Source organism: Anguilla rostrata, chromosome 4, assembly GCF_018555375.3.
Source record: "Anguilla rostrata isolate EN2019 chromosome 4, ASM1855537v3, whole genome shotgun sequence".
NCBI lineage: Eukaryota > Metazoa > Chordata > Actinopteri > Anguilliformes > Anguillidae > Anguilla > Anguilla rostrata.
The window spans coordinates 57659078-57678562 of NC_057936.1; the positions used below are offsets into that span (position 1 = coordinate 57659078).

The 19485-nt window shown below is 51.3% G+C and overlaps 1 protein-coding gene across 2 annotated transcripts in view; it reads right to left on the minus strand.

Annotated features, from left to right (window-relative positions):
• The window catches only part of ttll7 (tubulin tyrosine ligase-like family, member 7), a 49593-nt gene that overhangs the window by 7940 nt on the left and 22168 nt on the right, over nucleotides 1–19485 (minus strand). For both annotated transcript variants that reach the window (XM_064333414.1, XM_064333413.1), the window contains exons 10-19: nucleotides 12572–12666; nucleotides 11505–11652; nucleotides 9911–9984; nucleotides 8074–8209; nucleotides 6991–7077; nucleotides 5801–5990; nucleotides 3997–4274; nucleotides 3056–3190; nucleotides 1637–1717; nucleotides 47–207 (exon numbers count right to left, since the gene is read on the minus strand). In XM_064333414.1, coding sequence (XP_064189484.1) covers nucleotides 47–207; nucleotides 1637–1717; nucleotides 3056–3190; nucleotides 3997–4274; nucleotides 5801–5990; nucleotides 6991–7077; nucleotides 8074–8209; nucleotides 9911–9984; nucleotides 11505–11652; nucleotides 12572–12666 — 1385 coding nt within the window. The remainder of the gene's footprint in view (nucleotides 1–46; nucleotides 208–1636; nucleotides 1718–3055; nucleotides 3191–3996; nucleotides 4275–5800; nucleotides 5991–6990; nucleotides 7078–8073; nucleotides 8210–9910; nucleotides 9985–11504; nucleotides 11653–12571; nucleotides 12667–19485) is intronic.

The following is a 19485-nucleotide window of genomic DNA, read 5'->3' on the forward strand; positions in this document are numbered from 1 at the left end:
CGTCGGCCCTCGTTTGGGGGAGAGAGAGCGAGGAGGCGGGACCTACCCGGAGTTGGAGAAGCAGTTCCACAGCCCCTGGCCGTGGCTCCAGAGCAGGCGGTTAAAGACACGGTTGAAAAGGCGGTACAAATGTAAACTGTCCACGTCGGGCTCCCTCCAGATCCTCTGCAGCGCCGAGCGCACGTTGGTGCGAACGATGTCCAAGACCTTCGCATGAAATATTAACGGAAAACGAAAGAAGAAGGGGGGGGGGGAGGAAAGAAAAAAAAGGAAGAGTGAGAAATCGAAAATCTGGATTTTAAATAGACGTCCGCGGACGGCTCGGGGGGAAAGAAGAAGAAGAAAGAAAAAAAAAAACAGCACAACACAAAGAGCAGCTGGCAGTGGATTAATTAAGAATCAGGGAGGGAATACGGTCTCGCTAGGTTTATTATTATTTCTGCGGTGGGCATGGCCGCACCCTCTCTCACAGTGGCACGGGCGCTGGGCATAATTACCCGGGCTGTGTGCAAGGTGGAATTGGACAACAGGGCAGGAGACAATGTGAGAAAAGCACCGAGGCCCGACTTGCAGAGGGAGGGGGGGGGGAAAGGAGAGCAGAAGTAATTGCGGCTGGAGTGTCAGTCTCAGGCGTACTGTGTCAAAAAGTTCCTGGTCAGTCGAAGATTTTCTTTCCCTTTTTCCCCCCCTGCCTTCTTCTTTTTTTTTTTGTTGCTCAGGGCCATAGTTTAGGCCTTTGAATCCCGCTCTCTAATTACTGAGATATGCCATTCAACAGAGATGCCAGATTTAATGAACTTGCATGCGGGGGCAAAGTAAACTTTCTCAGAGCGGCCTGACCAGCCTCCCGTCATAATCAGAGTGAAGGGGCACACTGCAAGCCTCGCCAGATGCCTGTGGTTCGTTATACCAGAATCTACATTCCAAGTGGTTTCTGAAAACCACATAAGATTGAGAAGGAATGGGCACCGGGTTTCTCAGATGTCTAACGAACAGCATCCTGTTATAGCCCAGACCCTGCCGAAAATAGGATACTGACGAACGGCTGTACTGCTCATAACAAACCTGGACCGCACTGGGACGGTCAGTTCATGAATCAATGCATCGCATAAGAATAAATACGTAGAACAAATAAATAAATATTCTGGAAAAAAATAACTTCAACTGGCTCGCATTTGCTCGAGTTGGGAAAGAACAAATTGCTTTTAAAGTTAATTCATTAAAGCTCTACAACCTGATGCAATACTCAGTGACTTTGTGCAAAAACTGTCTGTCTGCTTGGAAGTAGCACATCCAGGATTCAACATCAAGCACATTATCTGGAAAATACAAACTTGATAGAATGTTGTCTGGAATTATTTATTATAATACGCCTGCTCATTTAGATCAACTTGCACTCACAGCAAGAACCTGCCACTCAAAATGATTTACTGGTAAAGCAATGACATTTATTTCATGTAAAGTAATCAAATGAAAGTGTGGTTCCATATTTACAGAGAGGAAATAAACAAGATATTTGTGTCATTATGAAAGCAAAAGCCACCTCTTGCAACACAATTAAGGAAAAATCTGAATATCCAGAGTTAATTAGAGGTTGGAGACACATAAAATTCCGGTGTAAAAAAATTCAACTCACCTTCCTTTGTTTTGTGGAGTCCAACTTCACCAACCAATAAGAGGCCACTTTTGGTTTATGATATTTCCAGTTATCAAGTATCTATTGGGAAGAAACAGTTTTTGCAGAATGTGTGGTTAAAGAAATATACAGACGTTTCGTACAATTTCTTTGTGCCTCTCGATTCAGACGTTCTACCTATCGGCTTGTTGACCTCCAGGACATCTCTACCACAGCACTGAAGAGCTCTGCAGTGCAAAGATCCGACGAGACACAGTCAATGTCTGCGGAACAGCCTTCGCTTTCAGAAGCGCTAACAGTGGCTAGGCTGACACAAACGCGCATATTCCGCTCAGACCGAACCAATATTAATTAACGTACGAGCCGCTAATCTACAGTTTCGGTGGGTTTTTAGAGGGATGCCGTCAGGCTGGAGCACTTTATTCCATCGCAGTTAAAGGAATAAATCAGGCAAGACCTTGGAAGAAAAGCAAAAAGCTCACTTCAGATTTTTTTTCGCTTTCTTCACCTTTGCAAACGGGCTGCCGCTCTCAATGGGGGTTTTTACGCGGCACGATAATGAAGTGTGATTAAAATCCATATTTAACGTGCAAAGAGGGTGCCCTGCGCAATGCGAGCCCGCGTCTGGATCGGCGTGCTTCGCTTTCTCCCGCCCCTTCGGCGGTCTGCGATCGCTACGATCCTCGAAGCCTTTCATGTCTTTCAGCTCCATTCTCAGTCGAGTGCTACAGGTCAACGCGGACGCATTTTACCACGCTTTCAAAGCGGCGTCTCGCACCTCCCCCCCCCCCTTTCATACAGCTCTAGAGGGCACAGCATAGAGCCGCCCGGAAGCTCTGCCGCTAAGCTAGCGGACTTCACAAGTAACGGCACATTAAGAACACACAGGCGATGCAATTCATCTGCAGAGGTAAATTAAACCCACGGTAAATTAACAAAGTAATTCATTTTAGCCTACTCGGACTGTAATTACTTAATCGTACCGATCGGCATTACGTTAAGCGCTTCTCCAAAAGAGAAGGAATAAAGCACGACAAAGCTCGCTTAATGGAGGGGGTGTTTTCAGGTGGTCCGCATTAAATCTCAATCTTCCACTTAAAAAGAAAAATCAATGAAAGAAATTACAAGCAAATGCGACACGGTAGATTCCGCACTATCTGATGCGGCAACGTTTGGTTCATTTGCTGAAAAATACAAACAACAAAGGCTACAAGACTACAAAAGGATCTTTCAAAGTGCAAAGTTTCGACACACTCATTTTCATTTGGGCCCATCAATGGTTTATTTAAAAGCAGCTTAAGGTACCGGATGGCGATATAAACGGGGTGAACGTGTCATTAAAAAGGTGTTCCCGGGGAGAGGACGCGATGCTGCTGCCAGCGTGAGGTGAACCGGGAGAGAGCAGACCCAGACACTCACGTCGTCCAGGACCATCTCCGCCTCCTCCTCGCTCTTCCCGGGGAAGCGGATCCTCATTTCGCTCAGAGCGGCCAGGGTCTGCCGAGTCAGCTCCGCCTCCTGCTCCTTAGTTCTCAAGTTGAGCATGGGCTCGCCCTGGAACACGGCGACATTGACCAAACACGGGGGGGGGGGGAGGGTTAGTATGAAGTTTTTACCCATCTTTTCTTTTTTAATCATCAGTTTCACCCCATTCCTGGGCTGCCTCCGTCTGTTTTTCGGAGCTCAGAAACAAGACGGAACAACTGGAACAATTAGCGCAGGCTGTGGCCGCGCTTCAAAGGGAGGCCATCGCCCGGGCCCGCCCGGCTCCTGAGGTGACGGCCTGAAAGGCAGCCGTCGCCGTCTGGAGAACCGCAGCGCAATGCGACGCGGCGCGACGCGGCCTGTCTTTCTTCGGGATAACGAGAGAATGCGCGCGGCGGCTTTGATGGCGTGCGGCTCATGCCATTTCTGCCATAATTACGGAAGGCAGACGGCGGGGGCAGGATTGGCGGGGAAGAAATAATTGAGTTTTCAGAGCGGAGGAACGCTCGTGGAGAAAAACGTGGAGGAGGCACTCCACGTGTGGACGCGTACATCTGCGTGTACACGGCAGAATGAGAGGGGGCCCCGCCCTGCGTGTCTGCATTAAAGTCTGAGCACAAGTGCGTGTGTGTGTCTGTGTGCATGTATGTGCGTGCATCTGTGTGCATGTATGTGCGTGCATGTGTACATGTGTGTGTGACTGTGTGAACAAGTGTGTGTGTGTGTGTGTGCGCGTGCGTCTGTGTATGTGTGTCTGTGCGTGAGAGTGTGTGCGTTGCTGTGTGTGTGTGTGTGTGTGTGTGTGACTGCCTGTGTGTGTTTGTGTATCCGTGTGTGTGAGCGTGCGCGCGTGTGTTACTCCCCGCTATACTTGCCATGCTGGACTGGATGGTCCCCAGGCTGCTGCTGTGGGGCACCCTGCCGGCGGAGGCCCCGCGGTTCAGGGAGTGGGAGCGGGAGGCGGAGCTGGGCCGCAGGGCGGGCGTGGCGGGCTTGGCGGCGGGCGCCCGCTGCTCGCCGGTGGGCGACTGCGCCGTCAGCGAGGAGATGGAGCGCGGGCAGGAGATGGAGCGCCGGATGGGCCCCGGCAGCGTCGGGGAAGCCGAGGGTCCGGCTTTGACGGGCTTGACCGGAGGCTTCCAGTGCACCCTGCCTTCAAGCGGAGGACACGATAAAGAAACGGTAACGCGAGCGATCGAGCACAGAGCCGTTCACGCCCAGCTGCTTTCCTCACGCTGACGGCTAAATCACCATCTCGCTGCGGCGTGACGCTCAAAAAATCCTCATCAAATATTTGACAACAGATAGCAAACAGGACTTCTATAGACCGCGAAAAGCATGTATTTCCCTGGCTACCAAGTCCATTCCCTCCACGGTTCAGATTAGAAAGTCAGCTCCAGCTCATACATTACCCAGCAGGTCAAACATTGAATGCCCTCCAGTTTGACCATGGGCCAGTGTTTGCTGTTCTACTGGTGAACCTTAAGGGAGAGAGGTTGCCAAATTGAGCATTACAGAGCTTAGCTTAGTCCACCCCATATGGACTCTAAGAGAGAGGAGTCAAAGTCACTGCCGCACGGACCCAGAAACCCCGCCAAATCATCTCTTCGTCCTTCATCCCGGAGCTAATGGAAAATCTCTGGCTAGGTCACTGTCCAAATAGAAATCTACTGCTCGTTTCATGGATACGATATACAATAACACACTACCGCGGGTAGGTAAAGCCAAAATATGTATAACACAAAACCTCAGAATATGCAGCTCCATTAGCAACTACTTGCGTGATTGCGTTAAAAATATATACATCGTCTATGAACCTGAAGGAATGCTCAACTTAAATAGCTGTATGAAATGAGTATTGTACCTTATTGAACCTGTGTTTTGCAGTTGTCCAATGACCATGATATGCACTTTCGTACGTCGGTTTTGATAAAAGCGTCTGCTAAATAAATGCAATGTAATGTGATGTAACTTAGCTCCACCCCTCCGCCCCAAGTTTCAGAACAATTTTGCTGCGAGAGTTTTCAAGGTAAGCCGCAAAGTGTTTTCTGTGTTTTTTTTTGTTCACCTTCATAGAGTAATCCCCAAACTGCAGGCACAGAGAGCTCGAGACATTCTGGCCACCAGATCATTGGACTGGAACACATCAAAAAGCTTATTAAAGCTACAGTATATGTGAGCCGAGAGGGCCCTTCCCAGCCACCGCGTGCCAGGGTGACCCGCTAAAGTAGAGCACCGTCAAACAGAAACATCACGCCTCCCTGCCTCTAATTACAAAAAAAAAGGATCGATTTCTGCTGTCTTGTACACATTAATTAGGTAAACAAATACATTATCCAGATGTACTCCTGTAATTCAGGCGGTGTACACTGTTTAACAGAGACGGACCCAGTAGGATGTCTATCTCTTGGCACACGAGGATGTGCATGTGTGTGCTTGTGTGTGTGTGTGTGTGTGTGTGCGTCAATGGCAGAAGTTTGTTTTTATAATTAACGGGCCCTCGTGGTCACCTGGAAAGCATCCGGGGGGGGAATCTCAAATAACATACCATAATATAAAAAGGGAGGGAACGGGGAGCGTCCCGGAAACGCCGGCGGTTCTAACGGGGGCCTCCGATTGGTCGTAAAGAGACTGTTTAACAGGTGCGGTGCGTGCGGCGGGGGCGGGCGGGGCCCTTACTGGAGCGCTCCGACGGCTTGTGCCTGTTCTCCCCCAGGTCGTATGAAACCTTCTTCTCCTTCCGCTCCTGGAGGTCCTCTTTCTCCTGGTCCTCCGAGCCGGACGAGCTGCTGTCGTCGCAGCTGCTGGCGCTGCTGCCGTCCCTCTGCTTCTTGGGCGTCTGGGCGCTCTCGGGCATGGACAACAGGGGCTGGGGGGGGGGGGACACACGGCGTCAGTGGACACGCCCTCGAACCCGCTCCGTTAACGCTCGCCGCCTCGTAAAGCGTAAGGCAGCCGAGGAGAGGAGAGGAGAGCGGAGCGACAGAGGCCGCCCGTACGGGGGGGGCGGGGCGGCGGGGACGCTGTTGGCTGTGCTGTGATTAATGCGACGATGGGAGACGTGTTAACTCCATCCAAACGGCTCCCGGTCCTCCTCCCTCGGTTTGGAGCATGAATTTATAATTTCCTCAACAGGAAAGTTAATTGAATTGAATGTCTATTTCACACCCTGGAAAGAACACACTGTTAGCATTAATAAAGCATTCACATCTGTTAGTCATCGGCTAATTTGGCTGGGCTTTCTTTTTTTTTTACACAATCCACGCTCGGGATGTGATCACGGGCGCATGCTCGTGCAGTCTACTGAAAGAGGCAGAGGGGGAGAGCGCTCTTTCTACCGCGCTCAAACACTTCCCTCGGATGCTGCACTAGGTAGCGCAGGACAGCCAAAGCATGAATCTGCTGTATCTAAATTGCCTCGTTTCTTCTGTCTCTGATTTTTCCAGATGGTTCATAATGCACCCATGGGAATATATATATATATTTATATCCATCTGAACACTCAGCAAAGTCCAGCGGGCCCAAAGAAATCAACTTAAGCTCCGCACAGTCCAAAGTGACAAGCACAAATTAATTTCAGCAAAAGTAATGGCGTGGTGTTAGAACATGCAGTTATCCTAGCGGTGGTTTAATACGGTTTAAAACCGCCTTGACAGTATCGTTTCGGCACCTAATGCATTTTACACTCCTTAAACTCCCGGCTTTTTTTATTTATTTATTTATCTTTTTACTAGATTTAGATGTAGGTTCTCTGGGAATGACTCTGATGTGGGGAAAGCGTGTCTTTTCGTTGTAGCTGTGTGTGCGTGGCGGATGGAGTGTGTTATAAAGCGGGAGAGTCGACAGGGCCGGGTGGGGCCCGGTATTACCTTAGGCCCTCGTTGCCGAGACGATTTGCCCATGAGTTTCTCATCATCCAGCTCGCACTGCTCCAGGAGGTCGAGGATATCTTCCTCCTGAGAGAGAGAGCAAAAAAAATAAAAGAGACGCCCGACAAATTCTCCCTTAACCGTCAGAAGACAGAGATTACGAGCGCTCTCCACGAGCGGGAGTAGATGGGATGGCGCCGCTGGAGAGGCAGGCGAAATAGGCGGGCCCCTCGGCCTGAAACGGGGCAGATTTGTTTTTGATTACCCGCGGAGGCGTCGCGGCGCTCCAAAAGGGGTCGCGCCGTTTGGGTCGGCCGGAACGCTAATGTCAGGCTCGGTCCCGCCGGGGAGAAGGTCGCGGGGGCTAATGCGGCGCTGGCTTGGCGGTAATCTCCCGGCTGGTGTCGAGCCCGTGCCGTACGGCCGCCCCCCTCAGGAGGAGTCACCTTTTCTGTTTTTTTTTTTCTTTACAGGCGCACTGAATGGTGTGTACGCACGCCCGTATCTCTCAAAGTGCAGATGGATAATACTGCGCTCTAGATACGGAGGGCCTCCATTAACAACGCCCTCCATGTCGTACGCGCCTGCCAAGAAAATCACACAGCCCTCAGCACTGGCACCGACAAATCCTTTCCCCCTTAAATTTAGCTTTTCCACCTCGAGAGTCGCGACCGTCACGTGACTTCAGCGTTCCTAAAATGCAGTGCGCCGGCAGCGGCCTCATCCTTGAAAATCTTCGAAACGAACCCACGGAAACTTTAAACAAAACCCAGAGCCCGATAATGAAAACAGTGGAGCCGAGGCACAAGGACAATGACACAGACAGCGGCGGGAGGGGGGAACGGACCCGACGTGCACACAATCCCGGAAGACAAAGGGGAAGTTTGCGCGCTTCCATTAAAGCCTTTGAAAACGCCAATGTCTTCGGCGTTCAATGGCCGTTTCAATCGATGCGCGAGGACGCTTGGCGACGCACGCGAGGCGGAACCGCGAGCGTAGCGCCGCATTCATTTTAAAAACCGAGGAAAAGGAGCGAGAGACGGGGGGAGAAACGCGGAAGCCGGAGGAGTCTCAGGTACATGCCTTCATTCGTTTCAGAGGATTATTCATTTCCTTTTGAAGCGAGGCGGCCCGCCCGGCGAGGAACGTCTGAAAGGCGGCGGAGAGCAGGCTCTCGTACTTCTCCAAGAGCAGCTTGTCATCCGGGGGGTAAATGCGTCTGTCGGGGAGAAGAGAGAAAAGAGGAGAGGCGATAAAAATAAAAAATAAAAAACGTTAAGTATTCAAACGGTTACTTCACGAGCCTCACTTTCATTCGGGCAGGAAGTGAGCAAACCCTGTTGACTCTTTTCCTACGAACGGCTGTACACAAGCGTAACTGTCACCGCAAATTTGTGCTTTCGGCTACAGAGGGCTAACTAATGCGCTGGTTCTCACGCCAGCCCTCCGGAGCCTCTTTCTGGGCTCAAGACTAAATAAATTGGGGGTAATGTTTATCTTTCAGCCCTGGGGACCAGAGAAGCGTGAACTGCGGTTGCTATCTGTGCATGGTATACCACCAAATTATCTCATACAAGATTTGCCATCTAATGAAAACAAGACCGGTGACAGTTATCTAAATAAACAACAACTGCAAGGCTGAATGAAGCAGTGCTTTTGCATAGGTGAACTGCCCCGGGTGCAAATAGATTGGTGTGGTAGATCTGTGTGTGTGTGTGTGTGTGTCTGCGCAGAGCCAAGGAGTCCAGGCATGTTCAGTATGCATGCACTGCGTTCAGAAACACGGGCAACGTGCTACAGTCACGGGATTAACCTCGGTTATGTTCAGATCTGAAGATAAGGCTTTCAGTCCATTAGGACCTCTACATGTGTAATGCAAGCCCGTGTGGAAAAGGTCAAATATTTATACCGCATGCCCTACGAAGAGATTTTTTTTTCTTGCGTTAAACATATGGTAGCTTAATCTGTGAATGACCTACATATCTAGAATTCTTAGTGTTTCAGCAGATTTTCATAGTTGTTTTTTTTTTTTTTTACGAGGCAGCAATGTTAGAAATACCAATTACATCAGCTAAAAATTGACCCATTTCAATGGTTTACCCTTGCATTCATCATCCAGCTTTGAAGTACCGGCACTACATCGGTTTGCCCGTCTTCAAAATCGCTCGTAAAACATCAGATAAGTGGTACGCATTGTAATGGCCACATGCGGAGGTTCTCTTTGAACTCAACTTCCCCCCGTTTGCACACGGTATTTAACGGAACGGCCGGGGCAGGTTGGCAGATTGACTCTCCTCACGAGGGGGCACGGATCAAACCCAAACGCTGCCTTTGGGACCGCGAGGCCTCGCGTCCTCGGACCGGGGCGGGCCGGCTTTGAAGCCGCGTGGCTGAACGGCGCTAGTCGAGCCGCCGCGGCGGAGTTCCGCGAGGACGTTTTAGCATGCGGAATAAGCGCTCGCTGCGCGCGACGTCCCTCCCACCCCCCCGCCCCCCCCCAGGCTCGCGCTGGAGCGGCATCTGGTCTCCTGACAGGTGAATATTAAAAATGGATCTCCTGTTTCTGAAGGCTTTATCAATGACGGAGGAGCGGGAGTTTGGGGCTTCCTCCTCCCTGTTCTTTTTTTTCTTTTCAGGGTTTCTTTTTTTTGCCGCAGCATCCCCGAAGTGTTTAGGCGGGGGACGGGGGGGGAGTCACGATTCAGAGCCACTGACAAGAGAACGCAGGCATCACCCCCATTTCACTTCAGCTCTCTCTCTCTCACTCTCTCTCTCTCTCTCTCCTACTTACTCTTCTGACTTAACATTCTTCCCAATGTTATTTATTCTCCGGGGACCAAAGCGCTCTACAAATGACCCTGTAAATGTAAGTAGAAGCAGGAAGCGGGCCCCGCGGGAGCCCAGACGCGCCTCTCCTTACCTGTAGTTCCCCAGATGTCGGTTCTCATGCTCCTCCCTGGAGATCTGCTTGCGGACCTGAGCCAGCCGCTCTTTCTGAAAAGCAGAGAGGCGTTGCGTTCCCATTACGCGCGGGACTTTAAAAAAATTCAATAAATAAATAAATAACTAAATAAATATTCGGCCCCGTCACACGTTCGCCGAGCGACACGCTCTCTGCCGTCAGAGCCTGATAATGAAGACGAGTTAAAGACAGAGCACAAAGACTCCGGCTGCAGACGCTCTCTCTCTCTCTCATGTCTGTCAACGCCAGAAGGGAATTCATAATTCATATGTATTTTTTTTTTTTTGCTCCTCCGCTCTTGATTTTAATATATCAAACACAATAAACGAGGAAAGGTCAGCCGGTCAATTTGCTGGAGAGCCGCAGGACACCTCCAATTATAGTTTCCCAGCCTGAATCTCAGTGTAACAGTTGTAAATGCTCCAAATTCAGCCTGGGTTCCACGTCCTCGCCCCGTCTCTTTAAAGCCCACTTACGTGCGATGACCCAACAGTCACGCAATCATTCATTATTCACAGGCTGATCAAAAGGCTGACAGAGAGACAGAGTGACGGCTTAGCTTGGCCGGGCTCACCGGACGCTGGGAGACGGCGGGGCCTCTGACAGGCCGTGACCTGCCTGACCCCGAGCCTGAAATAATGAAAGGCAATACTGCCGAGTGACGTGGCTGTTCAGAGTCCCTCAGAGTCTCTCAGAGTCCCTCAGAGTCGCTCAGAGTCCCTCAGAGTGGCTCAGAGTGGCTCAGAGTGGCTCAGAGTCGCTCAGAGTCGCTCAGAGTCGCTCAGAGTCCCTCAGAGTCGCTCAGAGTCCCTCAGAGTCCCTCAGAGTCTCTCAGAGTCCCTCAGAGTCCCTCAGAGTCCCTCAGAGTCTCTCAGAGTCTCTCAGAGTCCCTCAGAGTCCCTCAGAGTCTCTCAGAGTCCTCAGAGTCGCTCAGAGTCCTCAGAGTCGCTCAGAGTCCCTCAGAGTCTCTCAGAGTCCTCAGAGTCCTCAGAGTCGCTCAGAGTCGGCTCAGAGTCTCTAGAGTCGCTCAGAGTCCCTCAGAGTCCTCAGAGTCCCTCAGAGTCCCTCAGAGTCTCTCAGAGTCCTCAGAGTCCTCAGAGTCTCTCAGAGTCCTCAGAGTCTCTCAGAGTCCTCAGAGTCCTCAGAGTCTCTCAGAGTCCCTCAGAGTCTCTCAGAGTCTCTCAGAGTCCTCAGAGTCCTCAGAGTCCTCAGAGTCCTCAGAGTCGCTCAGAGTCCTCAGAGTCTCTCAGAGTCCCTCAGAGTCCCTCAGAGTCCTCAGAGTCTTCAGAGTCCTCAGAGTCCTCAGAGTCCTCAGAGTCCTCAGAGTCCCTCAGAGTCCTCAGAGTCGCTCAGAGTCCCTCAGAGTCCTCAGAGTCGCTCAGAGTCGCTCAGAGTCGCTCAGAGTCACTCAGAGTCACTCAGTCTTTCAGAGTCCCTCAGAGTCACTTAGAGTCAATCAGTCGCTCAGAGTCACTGAGTCACTCTGATTCATTCGGAGTCTCTCAGAGTCGTGGGGACGGGCGCGGGGCTACCGCCGGGGGTCGGCGCGCACCAGCTCCTCTTTCCTCCGCTCCAGCGTGTGCCTCTGCTTCTCCCACTCGGAGGACCCGGCCGACAGCTTCTTCATGGAGCCCTGGCCGTACAGCCGGCGCTGCGCCTCCGCCTTCTGCTGCGCCAGGTTCCGCCGCTTATCGCTGGCCCTGGGGGACGGAGCCGGGGGGGGTCAGAGTGAGGAACGCGCCGGGCGCTCCCCGAAAAACACACACACCGGGCGCTCCCCGAAAAACACACACACCGACAGCCTCTTTCACGCTCTCCTTTTCGACTGCCATTCCGGGGCTCACAAAGGGCCGGGGATTACTGCCCCAGGAGCTCACCCTCTACCTTCGGAGCGCTTACTGTCAGGGCTCGGCTGCGATTGGACAGAACGAAAGCCTCATGAATGGCAACGCAGTCTCCAGTTCAGCCCCTCAGAAAAAGCCATCTCTATGCAGAGGGCGAGCCGCAGCGCTTTAAATCACAAACTCATATTTTTTTATCAGTTTATCAGGGTCGGGCTGCTTTTTTCATTCCGTTACATCATTATTAACAAATAGCCTACTGGCACTCAGTACGGCTCAATTATACTGCAGAGCGCACAGCGCAAAATAGTGCCTCGCAGTTAATACTTAGCGCGTGCGCTAACGCGGCGTTAGCTTAGGCTATATTTGGCCATGCGGTGGACCGCGGGAGCGCCGTCAGAGCTGCCGCGATCAACCGGCGCGGCCTTCTCCTCGGTGTCCCTTGCAACCCGCGGGCTCGCGAGCGCGCACGTGCAGCACGTTCCGTTCTTCCCATACATTTCCCCCACCCCCGTCAGCATTCCGGTTTTAAAGCTTCTTTTCTTTTTTCCACTAAAGAGTAAATAAGAGCTCAGGCAGAGATTTACTCAATGTTCTCTTGTGTGTTTTGCTGGGGAGAACAACAAAGATCTCTCACATCAAAGGGTACTTGTTATGACTGATCAGTGAAATATGCAGCATTAAAATGCGCTGACCCTATGTAGGTTCATCTGGCTCTTTTTAACTGCAGGATGTTTCACGCACACAACGCGCTCTGCTCTGGGAGAGCTAACGGTACCTGATGTTCAGGAGCTTCAGAGCGTTGATCAGGACTCCCTTCTTAACGTCATAGTCAATCTTCTGATCCGTCCCGAAACTTGGAGCTCGATTTATCTAGGACGAAACATTTGAAAGGTATTATTTCACAAAAAAAAAAAAAACATGTTTCAACACAGGCCAGAAGCGAGGCTCCCTTTGTCTGATTTGAGGGTGAGGGGCAGTGTGTTTGCGGGGGGGGGGGGTTTGGGGGGTTGCGCCGTTAGAGGCTTGCTGCATAACCTTTGACCTCGCCGAGGCACACATCCTGCCTGAACAAGGGCAGCTGTCACCTGATCGGGGAGGGGGGGGGGGGCGGTCTCGGCACGCCGGCAGAGGCGACGGGCCCCCCCCCCCCTCCATCCGCGGTGTGCTACTGCCCCCTGCCCTGCCGCGGGGAACAGCCGCCGGACCGACCCCTCTCTGGGAATATCAATACTACCGCTCGTGACCGAGAATTACCGCCAACGTCTGGCGTGAGTGAGAGGGCCGTCCTGTTGCACCGCCGACACCTTTCACCGCGCGGCAGCCAGGGAATTTCCAAAGACCGTTTTTTAAAAACGAATCCGCAGCGGCGTCGGCGACACGAATCCCGAGTGCGAGGTATTATTCGTCAGATGAGAAGATCTTTTTTTTCCTTTTTCCAGATGGTTCGGGGATTGCTGAACGCAACAAAAGGAACTTGCATATTGAGGAGGGCGCTGATTGGATTGCTTTCCGTCTTAAAAAGGGGGAGTTCAGCGACTGCCTGCCACCGCCAGCGCATCCCCCGCTGCAGACGGCATCGGTGTGAACTCCCGGAGCCTTTAGATAATTTTAACACCACTGTCAACCCTCTTCCCCCCTGTTTTCTATTGCTTTGGTGCTACGGCAACATGACGCATTGCCATTTTTTTTTCTTTTTCTTTTTAAACACAAAAAAATGCCTTTATTTTACTTGAGGAAACTGCTCTCTGGTAGACCTCACACACAAAGTCACAAACGATACTCCGTTCACTTAAAAAAAACAAAATAAGGAACACACCTTTAACACAAAATGGGGCGCGTACCAAGAACAAAAAAAAAATGGTAATCAAATTCAGATATTTACAGCAATAACTGAATCATTCATCCCTTTTTAGTCCCGATGTTGCTTTTGGAGACCGTTTATGATTAATGCCTTTCTTTTGCGGGGGGGGGGGCTTTTTGGGGGCTTGGGATTTTCGCCATGCTGTTAAAAGCGCGCGGGGGGGGTATCGCATGCCTCGTACGTGAGACGTTCGGACCCGGTCATTAAGCTTGGCGGCTGGGGGCGGTGGGGGGGAAACCAGCAGCCCGACCAGCTCTACCCCGCGCTCCTCCAGAAGCCCGACCGGCTCTACCCCGCGCCCCTCCAGAAGCCCGCCCGGCTCTACCCCGCGCTCCTCCAGAAGCCCGCCCGGCTCTACCCCGCGCTCCTCCAGAAGCCGCTGCAAAGGGGAGGAGAGGCGCAAATCCTCTCCGGGCTGTGGGTAAATCTACCCCGGCTGGATGCTAATCCCCATCACAAAGGTGGTTACTGATGTGTGCGAGGCTTAGAAGCAAGCTGTAAGATAATATTTACATCACAACTGAGCGCGGGGCGGAGGAAAGAAAGAAAAAAAAACTGAGGGGAACTGCAACAGTGTGCTAAATCAATGAATTTACTGTACTGACCGTAACTCTAGCAGCTTCTAGCGTCCCCGGGCTTCCAGCGCTGCAACATTAGCCGCGGAAAGCTACCCCCCCTTTGCAGATGGTCGGTTTCACAAAACAACAAAGAGAGCTCATCAAGTTCTACAACACTGGAGCCCCCGAGATTTATAGTGTCAGGCATTTAACAGAGGGTTCCTTTGGAATTCAACGGTCTCCGTAGATGGAGGGAGTGCATTTAGCCTCAGAGTCTCGAATGTAACCTTCTTCCCAGCACTTGACGAAAAAAAAAAAGTAGAAAATCGCAATTCTAATTTACATTCCCTTCAAATATAATTAACGGGAGGAAAAAAAGTACATTGGTCTGCGGATAATACCGTTGCTCTGCATAATCCTGGTTACATTTTTCTTTTTCCTCATTTTCACTGTGATTTGTAGTGTCAATCTGTCATCCTGAAAGGAATGAGACTGGCAGTATACCAGGCCCTTTCTCATTGAGGAAGTCAGGCCAGTCTGGGGCTAATGAACCCCTGTAGCCTTTAAAACCCTGTAGTGATTTCCTTAAGTGTCTCTGGCAGGGGCTTAAAGACTCCGAATATAAAGAGGCATTCAATAAAAATGTCAGATGAAAAGATGAAAGTTCGGGTTTGATTTCCAGCCTAAATCTGCCATTTCTGAACGCGCCGGCGACAACAGGAAAAAACAAGGACGGCAACAAATCGCAAAAAAAAAATAAAGAGAAACAAGAGCCATTTTGTGAAGTCGGCTCGCCGGTACTTCCTCTCCTAGCTCTCCCCCGAATTGACAGCCGCAGTTGAGGGAGAAAGAGCAGATCTTTGGAGGGGCGGCCGTACACTCAGGGATTGTTCTGCACCTGGATCCCCACGGCTTTGATGCATAAATAACCTGTCAACATTTCCATAACCACTTGTGGGATTCAACCCCTCGTTCGCCCTCGGTGTGTACCGTTCCCCCAAAAAAATGGATTACCCATTTGGTTTCAATTTGCTTTGATGTGCTCGCGGGGTCTAATGATCTCAATTACTGCCCTTAAAGTAAAAACTCTGCAAAAAAAAAAAAAATCCTTCAACCGATGAATGCTCACATCAAAATGTTCAGTTGAGGAATGGAAGAGAAACAAAAGGGAAATCTATTGCGCTTCCAGACCTGGAGAGTGTGGCTATTCGATATATTAGACGAGGGTGGAGAAATAACGAGCGCTGGCTATAAATCGATGATCTATAAAATTCAACGCGCGCCATTTTGGACTCGCAGAGCGAAAGAGAAATATTCATTCTGTTTAAACATAGCACGGTCACCCGAATGCGCGCAGGTGATTAATTGCCTCCGGAAGACCTCGGCGGCTTATCGGAGAAACGTTAGCGCGGGCGAACGCGGGTTTCCTGAGAAACCGATACCGGCCGCGGAGTCCGGCCGCCCGAAGGATAGCGGCGTAGCGACACAAAGGGGGGAAAAGGCAGGGCGACGCAGGCGGCCGCTCACAAAATGAAAGCGGCCCTTTCAGAACGCCGTCCGCCTCCGTGTTTTTGTTCTTTTGTTGCGTTTCGCGGAGGCCCGGAGGCCCGGCGGTAAACCCGACGCTCCCGTTCCGCGCGACGCACGCCGCCGCGGCGGTGAGCTCTCAGACGGACGCTTTTTAAGGTCGCCCGTTAAGCCGGTCTGGAGCGGCTCCCGCGCGCGCCGGTGCGGCTGGGGCCGCGACACGATGACTTTCAGGGACCGGCAGCCCGCGCCGCTCCCAGATAAACCGGCAAAAACAGCAGGGCGCGGTTTTCCACTGTCGCTCAACGCCGGCTCAAAAAGTCCAAATTTGGTGTTTTTACAGCCAGCCGGTGAAGTAAAACAAACGCAACGTTGACTCATGCAGATATAGATAGGCAGAGATAGACAGACACATAGATCACTGTAATGGTTTTTTTTTTTTAAACAAGCCTATTGGAAATGCACAGGCGTTCACAAAAGGGGAACACTGCCATCTAGAGCTGTGCACAAGGCTGCTCAGAGGCTGTCCAGTGCAGCTACAGAATGCCAGTGCAGTTAATGCTCATTTTCACAACTTATATTTCTTCAAAAAAAAAAAAAGAAATTGTAATGTATTATCAAAAATCACATTACATTTACAATTAGGCAAAGACAAAAGATATCATTTTAATGAGCAATAAAAAATCCATAATAAATAATAAAAGTACTACCACTTCTACTGATCACAAAGCACGTACCATGTGTAATTATACCATGCACTCACCACGAATGTTAGGAAAACAAAGCAAAGACTTTGCTTTTCTATATTCTCTCAGATATATGTCACGGTTACTTATTCATGCAGCGGACTTAAATTGATAATATCAACTGTGATGTCAGAATTAAAAAATGATATTAAAGTGTGGAATAATGAAAGCATTAACAATTTATACTCAGCAATTCATACATCGCTCAAAAGGATCTTTTTTCATTTTCCTGGATTACTGCCTCGATGTTTTACACGAGGCGCTGCAGAAATAATTGAAGCGCGTGCCTTGGCGTCTCCGTCGGATTTGCACGCAGAATGCAGTTCCGTGCCGTCGTCCAACTGTAAGCTTTCATGTCCCTCAATGCGAAAACACAATTACTCAAGGACATTTTAAGGGCTCTTTCAATATGACTGCTCTTCAGCTTGGGGTGGGGGGGGGGTGTGTGTGGGGGTTTAACTTTCCCTTTCAGCCCCGCGCACGGCAACGGGGGGGAAAATGGCCGCCGCGACGCCGAGGAGAAGCCCAAAGATCAGAAGTGCGCCCGAGCGGGCCGTGAAAAGGCAGCCTGTTTGTTTGCGCTCGCCCCGGCGCGGACCGCTCCCATTCATCCCGACGGGGAGAAAGGAAGTCTGGCTTGTGTCGGCTTTCAGGGAAGGACAAACAAACTCATCTTGAAACAATCGGCGGAGAGGGGGGGGGGGGGGGAGAGGGCGGGCTGGACCACCGCGGGGGTGCAGTCTGAGCTGTCACGGTCCTGAGAAACGCCCCCGAAGCCCGCCTGACCCACGCTCGCCTCATTAGTTGCCAATCACTACGTGCACTCCCAGGAGGGCCGGCAATTAGGCCGCAGCCTTTCCGACGTACAAAAACCGAATAACTTCGCCTCCATTTGGAGAAAACCAACATCCCCTCTCACGTGTAACTGCGGCGCCAGACAACAGCCCGCCCGGCCGGCCCTGGACGAGGGAGCGAAAGCGCTGGCTTCTCCGCGCCGTTTCTCGGATTCCGCTTTTTATTTTCTTCTTTTTTTTGCGTCTTATTTTTGGCGTGTGCGGGCGGGAGTTAGGCCCCTCCCCCCCAGCCCCTGCTCTCTTGAAGGAAAAGGTGGGGGGTTTGATGCTGGGGAAGATCAGAAAAAGGCCACGCACGCACGCACACGCGCGCGTGCGGTTCTCAGCGCCCTGAAGAGCAAGCGTCGCGCGGGGCTGGTCGCGCTCGCGGCGGCGGCTCTCTTAACGAGCGGGGCCGTCTTTGGAGAGGGCGAGAGCTGTCCTTACGGGGACCTTCCCGGACGCTAATTACCCGGCGAACGCTCGCTCCTTTTATTTATAAAACCAGCTGTGCTTTTTTGTAAACCCCTGCAAAACAAGGAGCGTAGACCCCTGCCTTTTTAATGAGCCCGAACGCCACAAGTGGTCCACGGGCTCGCTGCGCCGGGCCAGGAATCCGTAAAACAATAAATAACCTTGCGGTGGGAATTCCGGCAGGAGCGACGCGGCGTGTCATTTAAGGGGGCGGTTCGCATGCGCTCGGCTCTCTCCTCGCTCGCTGTGCGCGCTGAATGCATTCCTGTGAGCCGCGCTCGCGTTATTTGTCATGCCAGCTTAACAACTCCGGTGTGACCGGCTCCTGGAAACACTTGTGAAAAATTAGAGGGGGGAAACCTGGGTGGGGGGAGAGGGGGCAAAAAATGATAGTGTTGTGCCAAGATCTTTCATTAATGGACAAAAGCTGGTTCGGTGATACTTTCTGAACTCCCGGCACTGGCTGCCCAGCGGTAACCTTTCAGATCAGCTGGCTGCGGAGCAATTACCGAACCACAGCCGGACCAGCCACCGAGCGCACAACAACAGCCAATGAAACGTCGGGAAAAAATCCAGATGGGCTTTTTTTTTCTTTTTTTTTTCTAATGGCCAGATGGGGTGACGGGTTTCTAGAGTTACACCGTTTTTGTGTCTTTCTGTGCGGCCGCCATGTTTTAAATGTCAATGGGAGCTAAAAACCTGTGTTGAAAACCCAGGGAATTAAGATAAGAATCGCACAAAGGCCGCCTCTCTCTCTCTCTCTCTCTCTCTCTCTCGCCTCACCACAACCTGCCCGCCCGATGGCTTCGCCTGCCTCCTATTTCTCCCAGCTTTCTTCCGCTGCTCTTTGAAACGGCGTTTGGCATTCTTTTTCCCGCAGGTGCGTGTTTATCCGGGTCCGCACGCGGTGACATTTTCCCCTCGGTGCGTTTTCGCGGCAGCCGCTGATTTTCCTTTTGTCTGCTCATTTGGAACGGGCCAAACCGGAGTCAGCTCAGCTCTACCCCCCCCCCCTCTCTCTCCGTCCCCTAATCAGCGTTGTTTGCTGCGCCGCGCAAATGCGAATGCCTCGTTCGAAAACCACGCTGACTTTTCGAGCATAATTGCAGGATGTGAAGTGCAATCACGGCCCTTTTCTTGAAACGTACCCCGCGCCGGGAACAGAATTGTATTTGACATTTTCTCTCTCGACGATACCATCTACGTTTCAGAAGCGAGTTCGGGATTCGAGTCCGCCTGTCGCTGACATGTTTTGTCCTTGTAAACAGGAAGGAAAAAAAAGACGCGCGGCGTCGCTGGACGTACGAGAGGCAATCACCGAGAGGCAGGGCCTCTGTTTTATCTGTGGTGACACGCGGCAACCTGAGACATTTAGACTACACATGCAAACATTTAGACAATGCGTATTCACTTCTCAGAAAACAAAAAGACTGTTCTAGAATATTTAAACGTCCTGAAAGTATAAGAATACAACAATAGGCACTTAAGCATATTTAAATGGAGGCAAAATATACCTGTGCAAAATTGCCATTTGGGGGAATCTATTTGAGACAATGGAATAACAGATTGAAGCACCGCCAGCGAAGCAGGCAATAACAGGTTCAGGAATGAACGCTGAACGCGACACAAAGTACACAGAGGCAGACACCTGCTAAGGAGGCGAACAAACAGTTGTCGGCCTAGCACGTTCG